Source organism: Heterodontus francisci, chromosome 20 (genome assembly GCF_036365525.1).
Source record: "Heterodontus francisci isolate sHetFra1 chromosome 20, sHetFra1.hap1, whole genome shotgun sequence".
Taxonomy (NCBI): Eukaryota; Metazoa; Chordata; class Chondrichthyes; order Heterodontiformes; family Heterodontidae; genus Heterodontus; species Heterodontus francisci.
In genome coordinates, this window is record NC_090390.1 from 26,528,157 (window position 1) to 26,549,392 (window position 21,236).

Genomic DNA, 21,236 nt, shown 5'->3' on the forward strand with positions numbered 1-21,236 from the left:
TCAGCACGGATGGTCAGTATGTTTGAGGCAGACTCATTAGTCTCTACAGAAACTCATAGCAACCACCAAGCAGTAGTCTGGAAGAACTGCCTCCTTGAGCTGTTGACAAATAGCAAGGTCAGAGGTCACTGTCACACCACATACCTTTGGTTGCCAACAGCTTCTTCTGTTCATAGTCAAAAGCCTGAAAGTGAAAGGAAGACACAATGGCTTAACAGCACTCACTGAAATGTCACTCCAATATGACAATTTCTCCAGGGGTAAACACTTTGGCCGTGTTCCATGGTTCTACCAAAGATGGAAAATGGGAAGAGCTAAATGATGTGACAGTTTTGAGATGGAGATTTTAAAAGAACTACACTCATTCAAAACCAATCAATTAAGGTTGTACAATACAAACTGAAAGTCTTTTGTAGTATTTCCAGCCAATGCAAACTTGATGACTGGTCTGAATACGTCTACTTCACTTAAACAAAATTATCTTTTGGCTTGAAATGAAGTTACTCTCAGATATATACATAGTTCGATGTTTCCAGTTTCTCCAAATTGATGGGAGCTGTATGGAGCAACTTTACACTATTAAGAAATATTACAATTCTAGCAGAGGAAATTTTTCAAACAAACATCAATTCATTCAAACAGATTTTAAAAACTCAATCTTGAAAATTAAATACCAGTCCACCATTTTGAATGAGGGTCAGCTATAAAAAAAAACCCAAGTAATGTTACACATCCACATGCTAATCCCAGGGCATGATATCGCATTTTGAAAAGAGGTTTAAAAAGAAAGAAGGACTTTCATTTACATAGCACCTTCCACGACCTCAGGATGTCACAAAGCACTTCACAGCTAATGAAGTACGTTAGAAGTGTCGTCACTGTTGTAAAGTAGGAAACGTAGCAGGCAATTTGCACCCAGCAAGCTCCCACAAACAGCAATGTGACAATGAGCGGATAATTTGATTTCATCAAGATGGTTGAGGCATAAATAAGTTCTCCCCAGGTAATGGGGAGAACTTCCCTGCTCTGTGTTGAAATAGTGCTGTGGGATCTTTTACATCTACCCGAGAGGGCCTCAATTTAATATAGCAACTGAAAGACGACGGTGCAGCACTCCCTCAGTACTGCACTAGAGTATCAGCCTGGATTTTGTGCTCATGACTCTAGACTGGCTCTTGAACCCAAAATCTCCTGACTGAGAGGCAAGATTGCTACAGACCGAACGTCAGCTGATAGCTTTTACTTTTTTTTAAAAACTTAGTTCATTATCACTTACAGACAGGCTTCCCTTTGCAGATGGATTGGGCAGTATGTGAAGTGGCCCAAAATCAGCACAGGAAAATCTGAACTTAAATACTTCATATAAAATAACTGAACATAAAAAGAACAATTTGGTTAGTGAAAAATTCAACCATTCCTGTTCTGATCATTTTGGGGGCCGACGGAGAGAATGGAATAAAAAATTTTAACTGGAGGAGGAATGTCAGCGGTTTCCAGCACAACTAAGCTGTTAACAATCTCAATATTATGATAAAAGCCCAAGTAATCATCTTAATATTTTCCTTCAGAAATTTCTCCCCTTCTCTCCTGAACATGGAGACTCAGGTTAGTAGGGCCCCTTCCCCAAGTGGCCAATGTGTTTATCCTTATACAGTGAGTATACACAATCTATTCAACCGCACGGGCATTGAAGTCAAACCCAACCTTACCCTCACTCAATGTGAACACATGGCCTTTTTCCAGTAGACAGCACCTGGCAATCAGACTTGCTGGCTGATTTCAATCACCTTCCGAGCCCAAAGTCAATTGCAAGAAACTAACTACGACCTAGGCCGAGATCAACCAACTGAACATAGACTAGAGAATGAAATCTGCCCTTGCCTGGTCTGTCGGCCTTGTGCCACCTGGGCAGTGCAGTTAACTATTGAGAGCTGGGGGATGGTAGCATAGTATTAATGTTACTGAACTAGTAATCCAGAAGCCTGGACTAATGCTCTGGAGAGATGAGTTCAAATCCCACCATGACAGCTGGGGAAACTTAAATTCAATTCATTTTTAAAATAAATCTGGAATAAAAAGCTAGTCTCATTAATAATGATCATAAAACTAGCGGACTGTCGTAAAAACCCATCTGTTTCACTAATGTCCTTCAAGGGAGAAAATCTGCAGTCCTTAGCTGGTGTAACCTACACGTGACTCCAGAGTCACAGCATGTGGTTGATTCTTAACTGTCCTCTGAAATGTAGCTCACATCCCAAGAACGAATAAAACAAAATTTGAAAGTTTAACATTCATCATCTATGAGGATCAAAACACAGTTACCGGGGAACAATGATACATAACCTAGCTGACACCCAACATAGCTCTCTCAAATCTCGAGTAAACCAGTTTAGTTTACAATGACACCCACAGGCCCACATGGACCGAAATTAAGTACATGCCTATATTTTTGATTTCTCAAGATGCATACCATCATCGCCACTACCTGGATATTTGCATACGCTGATTGCGGAGCAAGCCGCAGTCGCTCAGAGTTCTGTTGGGCAGCAGCAGCTCTTTCTGCTGCCCGCTCGCTCCCAGGGGCCCGCTTATCAGTCGCACTGCCCTCAGTGGCACTGGAGTCAGAATCTGAAAGCAGTCTGTCCGAGGTACTGCAAGGTAAAATCACCTATCAGATTTAGTTTCTTAAAAGAAGTTAATTTTCTATGTTCACATTCATCTCAGCAAGAAATACATACATTACATAGAGTCTACAGCACAGAAATAAGCCATTTGGCCCAACTGGTGTATGCTAGCATTTATGCTCCACACAAGCCCCCTTCCACTCCTCTTCATCTCACCCCATCAGTATCAAATCCTGTTCCTCTATCACCCCTATGCTCGCTGACCTACATTGGCTCCCAGTCAAGCAACATCTTGAGTTTAAAATTCTCATCTTTATTTTCAAATCCTTCCCTATCTCTGTAATCTCCTCCAGCCTCACAACCCTCTAAGAGATCTGCGCTCCTCTAATTCTGGTCTCTTGTGCATCCCTGATTTTAATCGTTCCACCATTGGTGGCTGCACCTTTAGTTGCCTAGGCCCAAGCTCTGGAATTCCCTCCCTACACCTCTCTGCCTCTCCACCTCACTTTCCTCCTTAAGACACTCCTTAAAACCTACCCCTTTGACCAAGCTTTTGGTCATATGACCTAATATCTCCTTTTGTGGCTCGGAGTCATACTTTGCGTTATAATGGTCCTGTGGAGTACCTTGGAATGTTTTGTTACAATTTGTTTTTGATATATATATTTCTTAATTCCAAAGGGATCAAGGGATATTGGGAAAAAGCACGAGCAGGGTGCTGAATTAGACGATCAACCATGATCTTTTTTGAATGGCGGAACAGGCCCGAAGGGCCGAATGGCCTACTCCTGCTCCTATTTTCTATGTTTCTATATAAGTTTTTTTATACTTCGATTCCTTTCTCCCTCATGTGTTTATCTAGCTTCCCCTTAAATACATCAATGCATGGGAACACCACCACCTGCAAGTTCCCCTCCAAGTCACACACCATCCTGACTTGGAACTATATTGCCGTTCCTTCACTGTCACTGGGTCAAAATCCTGGAACTCCCTTCCTAACAGCACTGTGGGTGTACCTACCCCAAATGGACTGCAGCGGTTCAAGAAGGCAGCTCACCACCATCTTTTCAAGGGAATTAGAGATGGGCAATAAATGCTGGCCTGGCCAGTGATGCCCACATCCCATGAATGAATAAAAAAATAATTCACCTCAAGTTCCACATTGTAACCACTTTATGAATGAAGATATTTGTCCTGAATTCCCTATTGGATTTATTTGCTTTGATTTTTTTTTGCCCCTGGGAACAATTAACATTCAAATAAAAATTGTGAACATTTGTCTTCAGTTCAGCCACCCTGTAGGTAAATGCATCACAAATTCCATGTCTGTCTCAGACGTTACTTTGGTCCAGAGGAGCTGGCCAGTTGCTTAAGTGGTCCTTGTGTTTTATGTTCAAGAGCGCACCTGTGCTACATAATTTCTATTTATGGAAAGTGCAGTGCATAAGGATTTAATTTGTAATTTGAAGGTGGATTGAAGATATTTCAGTGCGAGGAGGCCACGCACAAATCGTTAAGCAACTTTACAGCCAGCAATTGAACATACAGACGAACTGTTTCAATCAAATCTCACTTTAATCCAACTGCCTTCAAGACATATATGGACTGTATGCCACACTGACCCTTTCAGTGGGCTAAGGAACATTCATTTTCTGGAACCTGGTCAGTCATCTAAGCCTAGGCATGCATTCTTCTTAAGGATGACCTGCCTGGAACTCACCAACTGACCTCTTCCCCATGCATTCCTCCTGGTTCTCCCTCTTCTTCTTGGGCAGTAACTAGCAGCTGACCACAATCCCTCCCCATATTCGGGGACTGATCAGGAGGACTGCCAATTAAACCTCTCCCCTTCCCGGCTGTGAATCCGGAGAAACTATGTCCTGCTCTTTCAAAAATAAATGGCGCAATCAAGATAACGGGGGGCAATTTTAACCTCCACCTGAAATGGCTGGGATAGGATTAGCCCCCACAAATTCCGGCATTCCAAAACTGGTGCAACTAACTTTCAAATACATTCCACTGCTCACCCTCTGACTGCTGATGTAACTTAACTTCAAACTAACATGTTCACAGAAATAGCGCCAAGTTCCTTTCAATGGGAAAATCCTGGAACGCGACAAAAGATCTCTGAACTCCGCATGAAATTATAACCAAGATCAGCCATGGTGGGAGGTGCATTTGGCTGTTAGCACTTTTCCCAATAACATAATGGAATATATGTAAACATATTCCCTGATCAATCATATTTATTTTATAAAACATAAGGCTGTTTGTCATTTCTTCCTATCTTTCATAATTTCCCAAGTTTAAATACCTCTATTAAATCTCCCCTTAGTCTTCTCTGCTTGAAGGAGTGCAACCTTCCTAGTCTCTCAACATCACTACCCTCACTGGTAGAATTCTGGTAAATCTACTCTGCACCTTTTCAAAGGCCGTTGTACATTTGAGGGATGTATTTTAAATAATATATTCTTATAGCCAATGGAGTGTTTTGCTCACCACCATAGTGACCAGTGACAGACAGTGTTCAACAGATGCCAAGTTGCAGGGTGCTGGTGTGGTCTGTCCCACAATCTACTAAAGTACTTACTGCCGATGGGTATTCTTGGTGCCCTGCAGCAACTCCAAGGTCTGTCGTTTAGCCACCGACGTGGAAGGACTGTTGAGCATCTGCTTTAGTTCATTGCTGTTGGCCGAGTGCGAAGGACTTCTGGGCATGCCCACTTCCACAAAGGCATCGTTGGAACCTGTAAAATCAGCCAAAGCGCAAAATGGCATCGCTCACACCACAGCCAACGCAATGCAACATTAGGAGAACACAAATCATTCTGCTTCAACGCTCGTGAATGATTGAAATGGAAGTTTCAGTTATTGACATTAGTTTAATCAAATACAACAACCATTTTCTACAGAGTTTAGCTATTCACAGCAACCTGATTATTGTTGCACACAGGAGTGGAAACAAGGTAAAAAGATTTGTGGGCTGTGGGGGGGCAGGGTCCAGATTGGCAAACCTGGCACAACACAGCCACGACATCGTCCTCCAATGCTGTGCTTACATTCTTGTCAGACTCAAAACTACACCGCAATTGCAATCGGGAATTATAAAGCTCAATTTCTAAATTATTTGTAGTCAGTTTTGGCCACGTCCTGACAGAGTATTGGCCACCCTCAAAAGCGATTGGGCAGAGGGGTCATGAGCCCCCTCCTGACACCCCACCCCACCCTTTGCATGTTTGAATTATTGTATGGTACATTAACGCTACAACTGCAGAGTTGGCGTCGGACAACTTTGCTCTGTCTCAAGACCGTTGTTATGGTCTCAGCGCAGCCCAATTGCAGTAAAGCCCAACCTGACATTTCTGGAGAAGAATGCCTCCTTCTCAATTCTCCTCAGAATTAGTCAGACTTTAACATCTGATTCACATGACCCACGATTGGCACGTGAAGCCAAAATTCCTCATGCCAACTCCAGACTTCAATGCAAGCAGACTCGTACCTTTGCTTCTAACGGACAAATAAAGAGGAAACACAAATAACTATCGACACGCGTCTCAATTTTAAGCAAATCAAAAAAAAATCTTGCCTCTGTACTGCACAGTTTGAGAGCAGAGTAAAATTCCTACTGTATCTCAATTACAAAGCTCAGGCATGTTGTTGGACAAGTACCTAACTGACTCAGTTTGACACTTCCCTCTTCTCACACCAACCGTCTTGTGCCCTGTGCAGCAAGGCTACAAATCCAGTCCCAATTACTAAGAAGTTATGGCAGTTGTGTACAGCATCCAAAAGGAACTGAATAGTGACCACCCAAATTCATTTAGTGCGCAAATTTTACCGATAACTGAAACTCTGGTCCCAGTGGCCATGGGCTGGATTTGAACTGGATCCCAGGACAGGTTAACCCCACTAGACCAGTGTTAATAAAGTCACCTTCTCATTGGCAAGTTACCTTCTCCTGGACTGGATTTGCTGGTCAGTTGCTCTTGGGGGCTGATTGCACTCTCTCGAGGTACCTCAGAATGGTTACTGCTCAACACTTTATCTGCTAGGCAGGGAGTTGAAATTCTAGTATAAATAGCACTTGAAGGCTGTGAAAACAAAACATTTCAGTTATGCATCTCAGATGGCAAAATACTGCAAAAACTTTTGCAGGCGTTGCAGCTTGTGCGCCTGTTTCGTATCAAAGGTCGTTTAGTGCAGATTCCCTAGTATTCCTACATTACAAAAGAAACTACACTTCGAAAATATTTCATTGACTATAAAGCTCTTCCTGAGGTCATGAAAAGTGCTATATCAATGCAAGTTCTTTCTTTGTATTTCTAAATGGAAAATCCATTAGACTACAGTCCAATGCAGACATTCTCACTGGTGCCAATGATAATCTGCCAGTGATGTTTCAACAACCCAACAGTCTCTTACTTTCTCTTTTGGTTTAAAACCAACTTGACTAATCCAGGTAAAGGACCAGGGGTTCAAGTGTCAGGAAATCAACATCAAAATTCTGGTTGAACCAATTTTACAGAATATGCTGTTGATATTCCTAAATGGTTGATTTCCCAACACTGGAGATTTTGGATAATCTTTTCCAATCTGTTTAATGTTGGTCTAGGTAAATTTTACATTTACATTTTATTCGTCCCCAAGAACAGTTAACAGACACTTCACTCTAATTAATAGCATCTCATTATCCAAACCAAAAATAGTGGAATACCGTTTGAAGAAAATCCTCCCAAGTGCTACAAATAAAATAAGGTTTCATTCCAGAACCACTATTACTAATATAGCATCCCCGTGCCATGACTGTGAGCTACAATAAAAACAACAAATTTTCAAGGTTTAATCCCTAAACTGTGCTGATTTAGCTGATTTCAGTGCAGGCGTTTGTGGGGGCATTCTATTCCTCAGCCTTCCCCAGGCAAGAAAAGGAAGGAGGGATTCAGCAAATTCTCCTGCTCATCAGCTTCAATGAATTGCTCAAAACCCTGCCGCTAAATTGGACGGTTGTAGCTCAGGACTTGAGCGTAACGTCTAGGTTGAGGCACCAGTGTAGTACTAAGAGAGCACTTCTCCGTCAGAGGTGCTGTCTTTTGGCTGAGTCATTAAACTGAGGTCTGCCTATTCAGGTGGATGTTAAAGATCTCACAACACTTTTCGCAGAAGAATGGGGAGTTCTCCGGTGTCCTGGCCAACATGCCTCACTTAACTAACACCACTGAAAACAGATGAACTGGTCTTTTATCTCATTGCAGCACATGGAATCTTGATGTTCAGAAACTAGATGCCCTGATACTACAACAGTGAATACTGCAAAGTACTTTTAAATATCCTGAGGAAATGACAGGTGCTATGTAAATGCAAGTTCTTTGCTTGATTTCTTCTCTTTAACCTTGCATTTCTTTTTTTTAAACTCTATCTCTCTGATTGATATTCTCTCTGCCATGCTTTCTATCTATTTCTACGAGTATCAGTAGGTCTGTGTCTATCACTGTGATTCAAAGTCCCTTTGAGTCTTGGCCACTGTCTCTTCCTCTCTGTGCCCTGCTTTTCCCTTATACCATTGCTAAAAACCTGCCACAGTGATTGACATAAGTAATTGTATTCTATATAAAAACTCTGAGGTGTTTCGTAGAGATGTGTTATAAAAACGGACGTATTTTTCCTATTCCCATCATATGATGACTTGCGCAGTGTGTGGATCTAGTGCAGATTCGATGAGCCAAATGGCCTTCTTCTGTGCTGTACTATTCTATGAGAATGTGAGAACAGGGTTGTACCCAGCTGTGATGTCGTCCCCACAAAGTTAAATAGCTGGGTTCCCTGATGAAGAATAGTCTGTGGGCAATGTACCTGAGGGCTGTCGCCATCCCCTGAAACAAGGCCCAAGATGAGTCCAGCCTTCAGAACAATTTACAGGCATTTTGAAATCTGAAAAGCTCATTCAGTACTCAGGGTTTAAAACAAAGATTTAAAAAATCCTTTTTCCTCCAGCATTTAAAAGTCAGGCCAAGTGAGATGAACAATCGCACAGTAAAACGTCAGTTCTAGCTAAAAGATTACAAGTAGGATTGTCAACCTTCCAGGATTGTCCTGTGGTCTCGCGGTGTTAAAGATTAATCTCCAACTTGCTCCTGTTGGGAGAATGGGAGAAAAAGTGTAGAACTACTAAAAAAAATAATTTTCAATACTTTTGTTTTTTAGTTATAAAAATATTGGCGATGGGGGAGAGGCTGTTTGACTGCCTGACAGGCAAGAATCATCCAAGTGGGTAATGAAGAGTCATTCGCTTTTCAATTGGTGTGGCAAAGTGCGCTGTGAAGATGGGCATGTTGGGCAACCAATGGCAGACGCATGGGGGAGGAGACGTTGGAGGCAGGAGGGCATGCGGCGAAACCTCCAGGAATGTCCAATCATGGTTGGTGACCCTAATTACATATACCTTTGGGCTGGAGATGGTTAAATTAAATTTCTTGTTGAAAAAATTCATAACGCAGTTGACATTACCCCAACCATCCAGTTCAAACATGAACACTTCCTTTTACCTTAACATGGCCATTGATGCAGGAAGTTGCTGTCTTATCGCTCTCTGGTGACAAGGTGCTGATCTGAATATCCATGGGTGCTAGACCGGGAGGTGGCGATGGTGTGGTCTGGCCGTACCCATGCAGGCCCGACAGCAAGATACTGGTCAAGGTCGCTTGTGTTGTCGGTGGGATCATGAGGGGAGATACTGTGGAGAAACCTGGGTGAATCAATTAATAAAAAACAAAAATCCGTTAACATTTTGTTTATTCTCTTATTTGTTTTTGAAGAGTAGTCCTTTTTATTGACACTTGCTTGCAAGATTCCAATTTGATTAAAGTTTTCCAGGGGTATAGATTCCACACATCTCTCCCTCATGTGCCGGGACTGTACATTGCGAAACTGGGCGGCCTCAGCCCATGCAATTTTCCATTTGTTCACTTTTTGGGGATGAAAAGTCCTGGCAGAGCAAAATTCTGGGATGAGCTCCTGGAATTTTTACCCCTGAAACTCAAAGTTGGAAGAATTAGAAAAGAATTGGTCATTTGAGAGGCAAGGCTCTGATCTAACCCTGCCTGGTGCTCCCATCCAGTAGAGCTTCTCACCAAACTGGCCAATGGACAGACACCTGAGATTGAAACAAATCCTGAACTGGGTTCTTACAAACTTGGTCTTCTTACAACTGCAGATTTCTGCTCTTTGCCTCAACCTTCACAGCGTGGATTTGATGAATAGTTATAAGAAATACAAGGCCCAAATACCTCTCTCGGGTAGAGTTGACATGATTTACAGCCATATTGACCCATTTAAGGTAATACACTCACGGGATAGCTGTGGAATGGTGGTCCTTTTGGCATTTGTGTACGGGAGGAATGGATGTGTGCTGCTCACCAAGGGAAAACAGAGCAGTCATTCCGGTTTCAAATTTTATTTGCCAGAAATCCCACTGCACAACAGTTGAACTTTTGCCTCAGCCGTGGCAGCAGTTTTTGGCAGTTGATTCTTTTCTTACTGTTTGAAAAAAAAACAGGACCAGAACCCCTTCCCCTAACCCAGCCGTCACCAGAACCACTCCCCCAAACACAGAGCCGTCACCAGAACCCCTACCCCAAACATGTCACCAGAACCCCTCCACCGAGCCAGCCGTCACCAGAACCCCTCCCCCGAACCCAGAGCCGTCACCAGAACCCCTCCCCCCAAACCCGTCTCAGGAACCCCGCCCCAAAACACAGAGCCGTCATCAGAAGCCCTCCGCTAACCCAGTGCCGTCACCAGAACACCTCCCCAAACCCAGAGCCGTCACCAGAGCCCCTCCCCCAAACCCAGCCATCACCAGAACCCCTCCCCCAAACCCAGTGCCGTCACCAGAACCCCTCCCTCAAACACAGAGCCGTCACGAGAACCCCTCCCCCAAACCCATCACCAGAACCCCTCCCCCAAACCCAGGCGTCAGCAGAACCCCTCCCCCAACCCATCACCAGAACCTCTCCCCAAAACCAGCCGTCACCAGAATCCCACCCCAAACCCAGCCGTACACAGAACCCCTCCCCCAAACCCAGCGTCACCAGAGCCCCTCCCCCAAACCCTGTGCCGTCACCAGAACCCTTCCCCAAACCCAGAACAGTCACCAGAACCCCTCTCCCAAACACAGAGCCGTCACCAGAATCCCTTCCCTATACCCAGAGCTGTCACCAGAATCACTTCCACCATAGTCGACACCAGAACCCTTCCCCCATAGTCGATACCAGAACCCTTCCCCAAACCCAAAGCCATCACCAGATCCCTTCCCCAAACCCATCACCAGAACCCTTCCCCAAACCCGTCACCAGAACCCCTCCCCAAACCCAAAGCCGTCACCAGAACCACTCCCCAAACCCAAAGCCGTCACCAGAACCCAAACCCGTCACCAGAACCCAAACCCGTCACCAGAACCCAAACCCAAAGCCGTCACCAGAACGCTTCCCCAAACACAAAGCCGTCACCAGAACCCTTCCCCAAACCCAAAGCCGTCACCAGAACCCTTCCCCAAACCCAGAGCCGTCACCAGAACCCCTCCCCAAACACAGAGCCGACACCAGAACCCTTCCCCCAACACAAAGCCGTCACCAAAACCCTCCCCCAAACCCAAAGCCGTCACCAGAGCCCTTCCCCAAACCCAAAGCCGTCACCAGAACTCACTCTCCCAAACCCTGAGCCGTCACCAGAACCCCTCCACAAACCCAAATCCATCACCAGAACCCCTCCCCAAGCCCAGAGCCGTCACCAGAACTCCTCCCCAAACCCAGAGCCGTCACCAGAACCCCTCTCCAAACCCAGAGCCGACACCAGAACCCTTCCCCAAACCCAAAGCCGTCATCAAAACCCTTCCCCAAACCCAAAGCCGTCACCAGAGCCCTTCCCCAAACCCAAAGCCGTCACCAGAACCCTTCCCCAAACCCAAAGCCAAAGCCGTCACCAGAACCCCTCCCCAAACCCAAACCCATCACCAGAACCCCTCCCCAAGCCCAGAGCGGTCACCAGAACCCTTCCCCAAGCCCAGAGCCGTCACCAGAACTCTTCCCCAAACCAAGAGCCGTCACCAGAACTCCTCCCCAAACCCAAAGCCGTCACCAGAACCCTTCCCCAAACCCAAAGCCGTCACCAGAACCCTTCCCCAAACCCAAAGCCGTCACCAGAACCTTTCCCCAAACCCGTCACCAGAATCCCTCTCCCAAATCCAGAACTGTTAGCAGAACACTTCAACAACATTTTGTATTTATGTAGCACCTTTAATGTAATAATATGCCCAAAAGTGCTTCACAGAAGCTTTATAAAGCAAAATTTGACACCAAGCCACATAAAGCAATATTAGGGCAGATGACCAAAAGCTTGGTCAAAAAGGTAGGTTTTAAGGAGAGTCTTAAAGGAAGAAAGAGAGGTGGAGCGGTTTAGTGAGGCATTTCCAGAGTTTAGGGTCTAGGCAACTGAAGGCACAGCCACCAATCCTGGTACAATTAAAATCGGGGTGCTCAAAGGCCAGAATTAGATGAGCGCAGATATTTGGAGGGTTGTGGGGCTGCAGGAGATTACAGAGGTAGGGAGGGGTGAGGCCAAGGAGGGATTTGAAAACAGTGATGAAAATTTTTTAAATCGAGGCATTGCTTGACCGGGAGCCAATGTAGGTCAGTGAACACAGGGGTGATAGGGGAATTGGACTTGCTGCGAGTATGGACACAGCAGCATAGAGTTGCTCGAGATCAAGTCATCTTCCCCCAAACCACGAGAGGTCACCAGAACACTTCACCCAAACCTGGATCAGTTATTAACCACAAGTACCAGCTGCATGATCCCACAGAATGTAAGCAGCCCTCCAATTTCTGCAGCTCCATGTCTCCATCAGACCACAGGCAGCTTAGTTAGTGTGCATGTCTGTCTGCGTGCATGTTTGGGGAAGAGCCTGTGAGAGGGAGAGGGAATGAGGGAGAGAGCTTGACTTGAATGTGTGCATGGGAATGTGCAAGCTTTTAGAAAAAAAAGAGAAGGGAGATCTGAAAAAAAAAGGGAAAGAGACAGAAGAGCGAAGAGAGTGCAAGGAGAGAATGTGGGGAGTGCAGTGAATGAGGGCAGAAAGGGCAAGACAGAAGAGAGACTGATTAATTGATTTTCACTGCACTTCTGGCAATGTTACAGCAGTGAAGTGGAAGCAACTCCAAGAAAATCACCGGCTAAACTGTTATTTCCCTGATCTCCATTTCAATTTTCCTGCAGCACCAAGTAACTACCTCACTGAGTTAACTTCTTTCAAACTAAAGAGCTAAAGCTTTGCCAGTCTCTCAATACCTGGGATCAGTTTCATGCCTTTACTCAGCACCATTTACAGTCTCCATGTCCCCATGACCAAAACTGGGTGTAATCTAACCAGAGCATTGTTCAGTTTAAGCACGGCTTATTTGGAGTCCTGCTTTACAGTTCAGAGCCAGTCTTTCATGCATTACTTTACCAAAAGCTTTTTGGAAATCAAGACTTTCATAGCACAGGAGGATGATGGCCAGTGGGATCTCTACATTGGATGCTATTGCCTCAAAAGATGAAGGAGGCTGGCCAACTTCTGAATCTGCTATTTGTTAGATCATCATCATACAGACTGTCCTCAAGTTTAGTTCTGATAATGTGTCCCTTATTTTATGCTGAACCCTGATATAAAACTAATGACTTTGTAGTTGTCTGGGTTTTCTCACCTTATTATGAAAGTGGCTTCCACATGACCTCATTTTCAACCTAGTGGAGAACTGCCCAATGACCATCAGTACCTCATAAACCTTATCCCTCGTCTCTCTTAGTACCCTAGGATAAATACCATTCATCCCTGGCACTTCATTTGCCTGTTTTTAGCCTGCTTAAGACTTGCATAGTCATTGGTGGCATAATTCTTATTCCTACTTGGATCATCACTGAATATATAAACCCGCGACCTCTACCACCTAGCAGGACAAGGGTAGCAGATGCGTGGGGCCACCACCACCTGCAAGTTCCCCTCCAAGCCACACACCATCCTGACTTGGAACTATATCATCGTTCCTTCACTGTCGCTGGGTCAAAATCCTGGAACTCCCTTCCTAACAGCACTGTGGGTGTACCTACCTCACATGGACTGCAGCGGTTCAAGAAAACAGCTAACCTTCTCATGGGAAATTAGGGATGAGCAATAAATGCTGGCCTAGCCAGCAACGCACACATCCCATGAAATGAATAACAAAAAAAATATAGTGTGGATTTGTTGGTCCTTCTGCAGTGAGTAATGGGAGTGAAGCTACAATGGAGCAAATAAGCTATTTTATATTCCTCCGTACATTCAGCCACATAAGCAACTACAGTGTTGTTTTATCAAACTGCACTGTTGGCCAGGGGCTGCAAGAAATACAGAGTCTGTTACAAATTGTTGAACAGTTCATGAACTATAGTAACCTGGGCTCAGACACTGGCCTGTGCTGGTAAAAACCAGTTTGAACTAATTAATTTATGTGACAAGACAAAGGAGAGATCACAGGAATACAGCCTTATTTGGACACGGTGTGATACCGGGGTCTTTGGGCCTGGGCCAATAAGGAGAAGATACGAACAAGGTGAGCAGGCTTAAACCAACCGGAAAGAGACAGCACAGTTTTGAAGAGATAAGAAAGAGAATAAGTATAGAGATTCTCAGGCATAGAGCCAGCAAGGAACTCCGGAAACCAACCATCGCAGAAGTGGAAGACACTGCGTGAGCAACGCGGCGAGGACGTAAAAGAGAGAGAGAACGGAACGCCTGGCCAGCGTCAGCTCTCCCCTTTTTCGGGTATTATCCTTTGTTTTCTGTGACTAGGTCAGGGAAAGGTCAGAGGAACCTAGTGGGTGTGCTTATTGATTCTAGCTAGCTTTGTTATTAACTGTATAGCCCAGGTTGAGTTGCATGCTTTTGTCTAACATTGTACAACAACGTGAATAAAGTAAATTGATAGTTAAAGAAAGGACTGAGTTTCCTCCTCTTTGTACTAAGCCATTAACTGTAGCTGGTGGATTAGGTGGAGGGTGGCTCTTCTGTAACCCTGATATCCCAAACACCCAGCCTGAGCCTGAATTAAGAGGACTTAGTCCCACGTGACAGCCAGGATCAAGTGGGTGAAGGGAATAAAGGGGCCAAGGGGGAGTTGACTCCGCGCCACGGTTTACAGCACCCTTACCTTCAGCCCAGGTAATGTCCAGGAGCTGAGTTCCCATTTCTCTTCAATCATAGAGTATTTATAAAAAGTTAAATTGTAACATAATATTGATCAGATTATAGTGAGATAATGGCATCCAATCTAGAGATCCTACTGAATGGGCTCCTCCTGTGCTGTGAATTTGTGATTCAGTGTGCACTCTGATTTCCAAATTGTATTCAATATGACCTCGCTCCCCCAACCTTTTCAAACAGATCAAAAACAATTTCAAGAAGCTACAAGACTCCCAGTGGTAAAGATTACAGATTTAGCAAGGTAACAGATGTTGCATTAGTCCTGAAAACTGTATAAAAATAGTTTCATACCTAATCCAGCAAGGCCAAGTCCAGCTGAAGCCAGGATATCAAGTCCATGACAGGAGAGTCCTATGGGACAGGTAACTGCTGATGGCACATTTGGTGTCATCGCAACACCACTGTTTTCCAAACCCAGAAGACACTTTCTTGCTTCATACATATTTACAGCATTTCTTTCCACGCTTTTCACAATCACTGACTGACGAGCAAGAGGGACAGGAAGATAAATAATTTTAGGTCCTTTATCATCTTAAAATAGCATCCTGGACTTTTAACATGCACACAAAGAAGCATAAATCATAACTGGTATATCTAATGTAGTCCTTGATATCACACATAAGTTCACACGTTTCAGCCAGACCAATAAAACACATCTTGGGAGGGAGGGAGGGAGGGGATTTGAAACAATTGAAACTGAAGATCATTGCTCCACACGTTTTCATGAAAGTCTAAAAAGCACAGACACCAGATGCACTCGGAATTGAAATGTGGTGCTCAGCACCAGGACATTAGGAAGATGTGAAGAGATGCATAGGTTTTAAATCCTGAACCCAGTTAATGAAAATAAATGTTTCCTTTTGCTTGAAGTCCATAAAACAAATTATCAGCACATTTATTCACACAAAATGTATAAGCTCCAATGTGACAGATGTACTCAGTAGAACAAGTCCTAATTATTATTATTTGAACTACCTACATTTTGATGTTGAGGCAGAAATGAGTCAACGATCCCAGCAAAGCACAAAGTATTTGTCAGACATGCCTTGCAATATTTGGAAAATTAATTTCCGCATCAGAAACCACAAAGATTATATTCCACTGAGCTACCAGACTTGCCTTTGTAGGTATGCATAGCTATATGTCTATATGGGAGATACAAACCTCAAACTAAACACACCCGCACATCTAATTCTTCTGACATGATGGTTTGAGAAGGTGCACATCATGTCAAGAGCTGTTTGAAGCTGCAGCCGTGTAGAATTTCCAGCTCTGCAACCCATTAGAAAGGTGTGTCAGCAAAGTAGCTACTCTCTCTGTCATAAGATGATGTGATCTAAACACATACATAATGGGCTGAATTTTATAAGCCCTCGATGCCGGGAAGGCCCCGCTGCACATTACCGGCAGTGGCGAGGCCTCAGGGCAGCACCCCTCCGCCCACCCCCCCCACTGCTCGGCAGCGGAGCCTTCATTTAAATAAATTTAAATAGATGCAAAAGAACGTACAATGCCTCGACGGCCATCCCACGCCGGTAGCCGGACCTCCCGCACTTTCAGATCTCCGTTCGGAGATTTGAGGCGGACAATGGTGGGAAGGGGTGAGGAATGAATTTTTCAGGGTAGGGGGAGGGGGAGAGGGGCAGAAATGAACGCGATTGGTTGCGGGCATGGTGGGAAGGGGTTGAGGCTCAAAGGGAATAAAGTTTGGGGGGGAAGCTCGGGATATGAATAGAAGTTTTTTCTGGGGGAGTGGGGAATTTATATAATGATCACTCATTGGGGAGGCGAGAGGGGGTTTCAAAGATATAATGAAATTTTATTTTTATTTCCTGGAGACTGGGACCTTTAAAAATTTACATGCCAATGAAGGGCTTGAAGCCCTTTAAAAATTGTGCCGGCGTCTGTGCCCCCTCTATGTAAATGAGCCGCCGCGCAAAATATCGCAGCAAGTCAAGCGTGCGCTGCGCCTTTTTGATGCTCGAGCTTCCAAAATTCAGCCCAACATAACAATACACGTGAAAATTAGCAGGGGCTCAGGGCAGACTGTGCTAAGTGTCTGTGTTTGAAAGAGGCTTGTCTTATTGCACTAAGTGTATGCTCCTGGAATTGGTAAATAGGGACTATCAGCATAAAAGCAATAAGATCGAATTAGTCAATGACCTCATAGTGAAGGTGCCCCTAGGCAGCAGCGATCAGAATATGACTCAATTTTTACATTCAGTTGGTGTGAGAGAAGAGTGGGTCTAAGACTAGTATTTTAAACTTAAATATGGGCATGAAAATAGAGCTAGTTAAAGTAAACTGGTAAAGTAGGTTAAGGGATAGATCAATAGAGATGCAGTGGCAGACATTTAATGGGATATTTCAGAATACGTAGAATAGATACATTCCAACAAGAAAGAAAAATTCTAAGGGGAGTATCCACCATCCATGGTTAACTAAAAAAAAAAGTTAAAGATAGAATCAAAAGTAAAGAAAAAGCATACAGCTGTGCAAAGATGGGTCACAGATCAGAACATTGGACAGAATATTAAAAACACAGCAAAGAATGACTAAAAGATTAATAAGGAGGGAAAAATTAGAGTATGAGAGAAAGCGAGCTAGAAGGTTTTGCTACAGCTGTACAGGACCTTAGTGAGACCACATCTGGAGAACTGTGTACAGTTTTGGTCTCCTGACTTAGGAAAGGATAAAATTGCATTAAAAGCAGTTCAGACAAAGTCCACTTGACTGATTCCTGGGATGAAGGTGTTATCTTATGAGGAATGGTTCAGCAGGTTGGGACGATACCCACTGGAGTTTCGAAGTATGAGAGGTGATCTCATTGAAATGTACAAGATCCTGAGGGGACTTGACAGGGTGGATGCTGGAAGGATGTTCCAACTTATGGGACACAGTTTAAAAATAAGGGATCTCCCATTTAAGACGGAGATAAGGGGTTGGATTTTGTTGTCAGCCCAACATTTGGTTCTGTGTGGGGGGGGGACAGAGAATCAGAGCAGCAGTAGCGCCATGGAACCTGACGACAGGATTGCCAGACCTGATCTTTCTGGGGGCAGGATAGGCCGATGTTCACCTTCCCGCTCAGAGGCCAATTGAAGCCCTTAAGTCCTTAAGTGGCCTACTGACAGCCAATTAAGGGCATCTTCCTGCTGCGACTAGGATCTTACCAGCACCTGGGGGGCAGAGGGTGGGGGGGGGGGGGCGGTGCCTCTGTCATGCAGGGAGAACACCTTGGAAAATGAGGAGCCCTTCCGACAGGCTTGGGGGTGTGGGGTGTCCCTCCTTAATGACACACGGAGGATCCCCCACTTCCCGGGAACCTTTGTACCCCCCTGGAACCACCTTTCCCTGGACTGAATGCCCACCCCCAAATCCCCTCACAGGGGCCCTCCAGACTGACCCCGGGGACACTGCCTCACTTATCTTGGGTCTGGGGTTCCAATGCTGCGCCTCTGCAGTACCAGAGGTGGCCAACGCTCTTGGTGGCGCTGCTGATACTGTTGAGCTGCCTGCTCTGTGATTGGTCGGCAGCACTTGGAGGCAGGATTCCCGTTCTTATTAAGTCTTTAAAGGGACAGGGATCCCACCTCCTTCAACTTTGACAGCCAAAGACTGGAGGATCACTCTGGGGGCCTGAAAAAGTGCAGAGGTGGGGGAACCCCCCCGACTTTTCAGCCCAGTGCCGGGACCCCTGCCTCCTGCACAAAATCCAGCCCGAGGAGAATTTTATTCTCTCAGAGGGTCATTAGTCTGTGGAAATTGCTTCCGGAGAGAGCTGTATTAGCTGGGTCATATTCAAGGCTGAATTAGATAGATTCTTGATAGACAAAGGACTCAAGTATTATGGGGGGTAGACAGGAAAGTTGAGTTGAGGCCACATTCAGATCAGCTATGATCTTATCAAATGGCGGAGCAGACTTGAGGATACAAATGGCTAACTCCTGCTCCTAATACGTATGTTCGTATGTATGTATTTATTGCCCATCTATAATTGTCCTTGAATACAATGAAGTAGCTTGCTAGGCCATTTCAGAGGAGTCTGGGGTCACATGTACGCCAAACTAGTAAGGGGCAGCAGATTTCCTTTCCTAAAGGGCATTAGTGAACAGATGGCTTTTTACACTAGTCCAGTAGTTTCATGGCCACCATTTTTGATACTAGCTTTTTAGAACATTACATTACAGCCCAGTACAGGCCCTTTGGCCCTCGATGTTGCGCCGACCTGTGAAACCATCTGACCTACACTATTCCATTTTCATCCATATGTCTATCCAATGACCACATAAATGCCCTTAAAGTTGGCGAGTCTTATTTGAGATTGATTCGAACTCATGTCTCCCATCATTTGCTTAGGTTTCTGGATTACTCGTCCTGTATAAAAACTACTTTGTGACTGTCCCCTTATGTCATTCATTAATTATCAACAATGCAAAACCTTAGCACTTCCTTTTGAAACTGCAGAATTTGCTAAATTGTTCTTATGATCTCCATCCATGGGACGGGGTACAGATTCTAGCCGTAATGGTGCCCGGGCGAGCGAGCTGAAAGCTAAGGAGAGAGGTCCAAATTGCTTTGGGTAAAGATGGTCAGCTACTTGACGCCGGATGGATTGCGATTAACACGTGGTTGCGAAAGTTTTGTCCTGCAAAAACGGACTGGGGCAAAGTTGCAGCCTATTCGCAGAAGTACTCCAAGGACGTGCGGGAGTATGAAGAGAGGTTTAGGTCCACCTGGGTGGAATACTCAGGGATATAGACCCTACTCCATAGGTTCTGGACGACACCAGTTTTGGACCCTTACGATCCGCATTTGTTGATGGACTAAAGCCAGAACTGTCTAAAATACTGAAGGCCACTCTACCAGAGTGGGACGCAGTAAGAGTAAAATACTCAGAGTTAATTGACAGATGCGCTCAGCTGGACAGGGATATGGGAGTCAAGCTTCGAGCTGTGCAGACGGATCCAGTACCGAAAGAGCCTGACAAAGAGCAAGATAGGCGACCCGGCCCCTGTTACAACTGCGGGAAGGAAGGCCATTGGGCTAAGGCGTGTAGAGCGAGAGGACAAGGAAGAGGACGCCAAGGACACAACCCGGCACCCAAACCAGCTCCCTCCCCTGATGCCAACGACCTCTTTGAGAAGTTCAAATGGTTGACGCCCCAGCAACAGAAGGAGATGTCCTCCTTACTCGATGCGACAAAAAACTAGAGGAGCCCTCCCTCGCCCTTTCGGCGCCTCTCCTAGCGCTAGTAGAAAATAGAAAAGATGGATTGTATGTAACTGCGAGGGTGGGCAACCAAGACATTGACTTCTTATTGGATTCCAGAGCCGAATTAACGTGTCTACCTCAACAATACGGAAACTCCCTACCGATGGATGGTAAGACTAAAAGAGCTTACGCTGCTGGGGGCAATGGGTTGGTAATTAAGAGGACCCAGCCCGTACGCATCGGTCTTGGTCCGCACGAATTGATAACACCGGTCTGGGTAGGTCCGGTGGACCAAGCACTCCTCGGTATAGACGTTCTCACTCAGCTGAAGTCCTCGTTGCATTTCGAAGGCGGCCAGGTAACCTGGTCTATCAGAAGTTTGAAGAAAGAGCAACTGAGGGAGCACCCAATATGGGCTCAGGATAAGAACGATTGTGGGCTACTTCAGATGGAACCGGCAACGTTTACGGGATCCGCTCCTCCCTGTACTAAGCAATACCCCATCAGTCAAACATCTATTGCAGGAATCCTACCCGTAATTAGACAGCTAGAGGAGCAAGGCATGCTGGTTAAAACACACAGTACCTCAAACAGCCCTGTGTGGCCAGTACGGAAACCAAACGGGACCTGGCGGCTTACTGTCGACTATAGAAAAGCTATTAGATGTATTCATCTAAAGGCCCCTCTGGTAGCTGACCCCTCTACGGTATTTAATGCCCTGAAGCCAGAACACGAATGGTTCTCTATGATCGATATGGCCAACGGATTTTGGTCGGTGCCACTGGCACCAAGAGTCCAACTGTGGTTCGCCTTTACTGTACAACAACAACAGTACACCTGGACTCGCCTGCCGCAGGGTTTCCACAACAGCCCCACGGTATTTCATATGGCCCTACAAAACCATTTGAGGGAATTTGAGAGAACCTTCCATTTACTCCACGGTCATCCAGTACGTGGACGACATCCTGTTAGCCTCTGAGACAGAAGAACAGCACGAACAAGATCTGCGTACCTTGCTGGACCACCTTCATCAGAGAGGACACAAAGCCAGTATTGACAAAGCACAGATAGCAGAAGGAGAGGTCTTGTATCTGGGAAAAAAGATTTCGAAAGGAAAGAGAGAG

General features: G+C 45.2%; 1 protein-coding gene across 5 annotated transcripts in view; it reads right to left on the reverse strand.

The window, feature by feature from the left end:
* The window catches only part of LOC137380530 (protein bicaudal C homolog 1-like), a 305,313-nt gene that overhangs the window by 21,568 nt on the left and 262,509 nt on the right, over positions 1 to 21,236 (reverse strand). For 4 of the 5 annotated variants that reach the window (XM_068052477.1, XM_068052481.1, XM_068052478.1 and 1 more), the window contains 6 exons: positions 15,190 to 15,379; positions 9,167 to 9,366; positions 6,577 to 6,715; positions 5,215 to 5,371; positions 2,471 to 2,651; positions 145 to 184 (listed from right to left, as the gene is read on the reverse strand). In XM_068052477.1, the coding sequence (XP_067908578.1) occupies positions 145 to 184; positions 2,471 to 2,651; positions 5,215 to 5,371; positions 6,577 to 6,715; positions 9,167 to 9,366; positions 15,190 to 15,379 (907 nt within the window). The remainder of the gene's footprint in view (positions 1 to 144; positions 185 to 2,470; positions 2,652 to 5,214; positions 5,372 to 6,576; positions 6,716 to 9,166; positions 9,367 to 15,189; positions 15,380 to 21,236) is intronic. The other variant, XM_068052479.1, reaches the window with a different exon arrangement.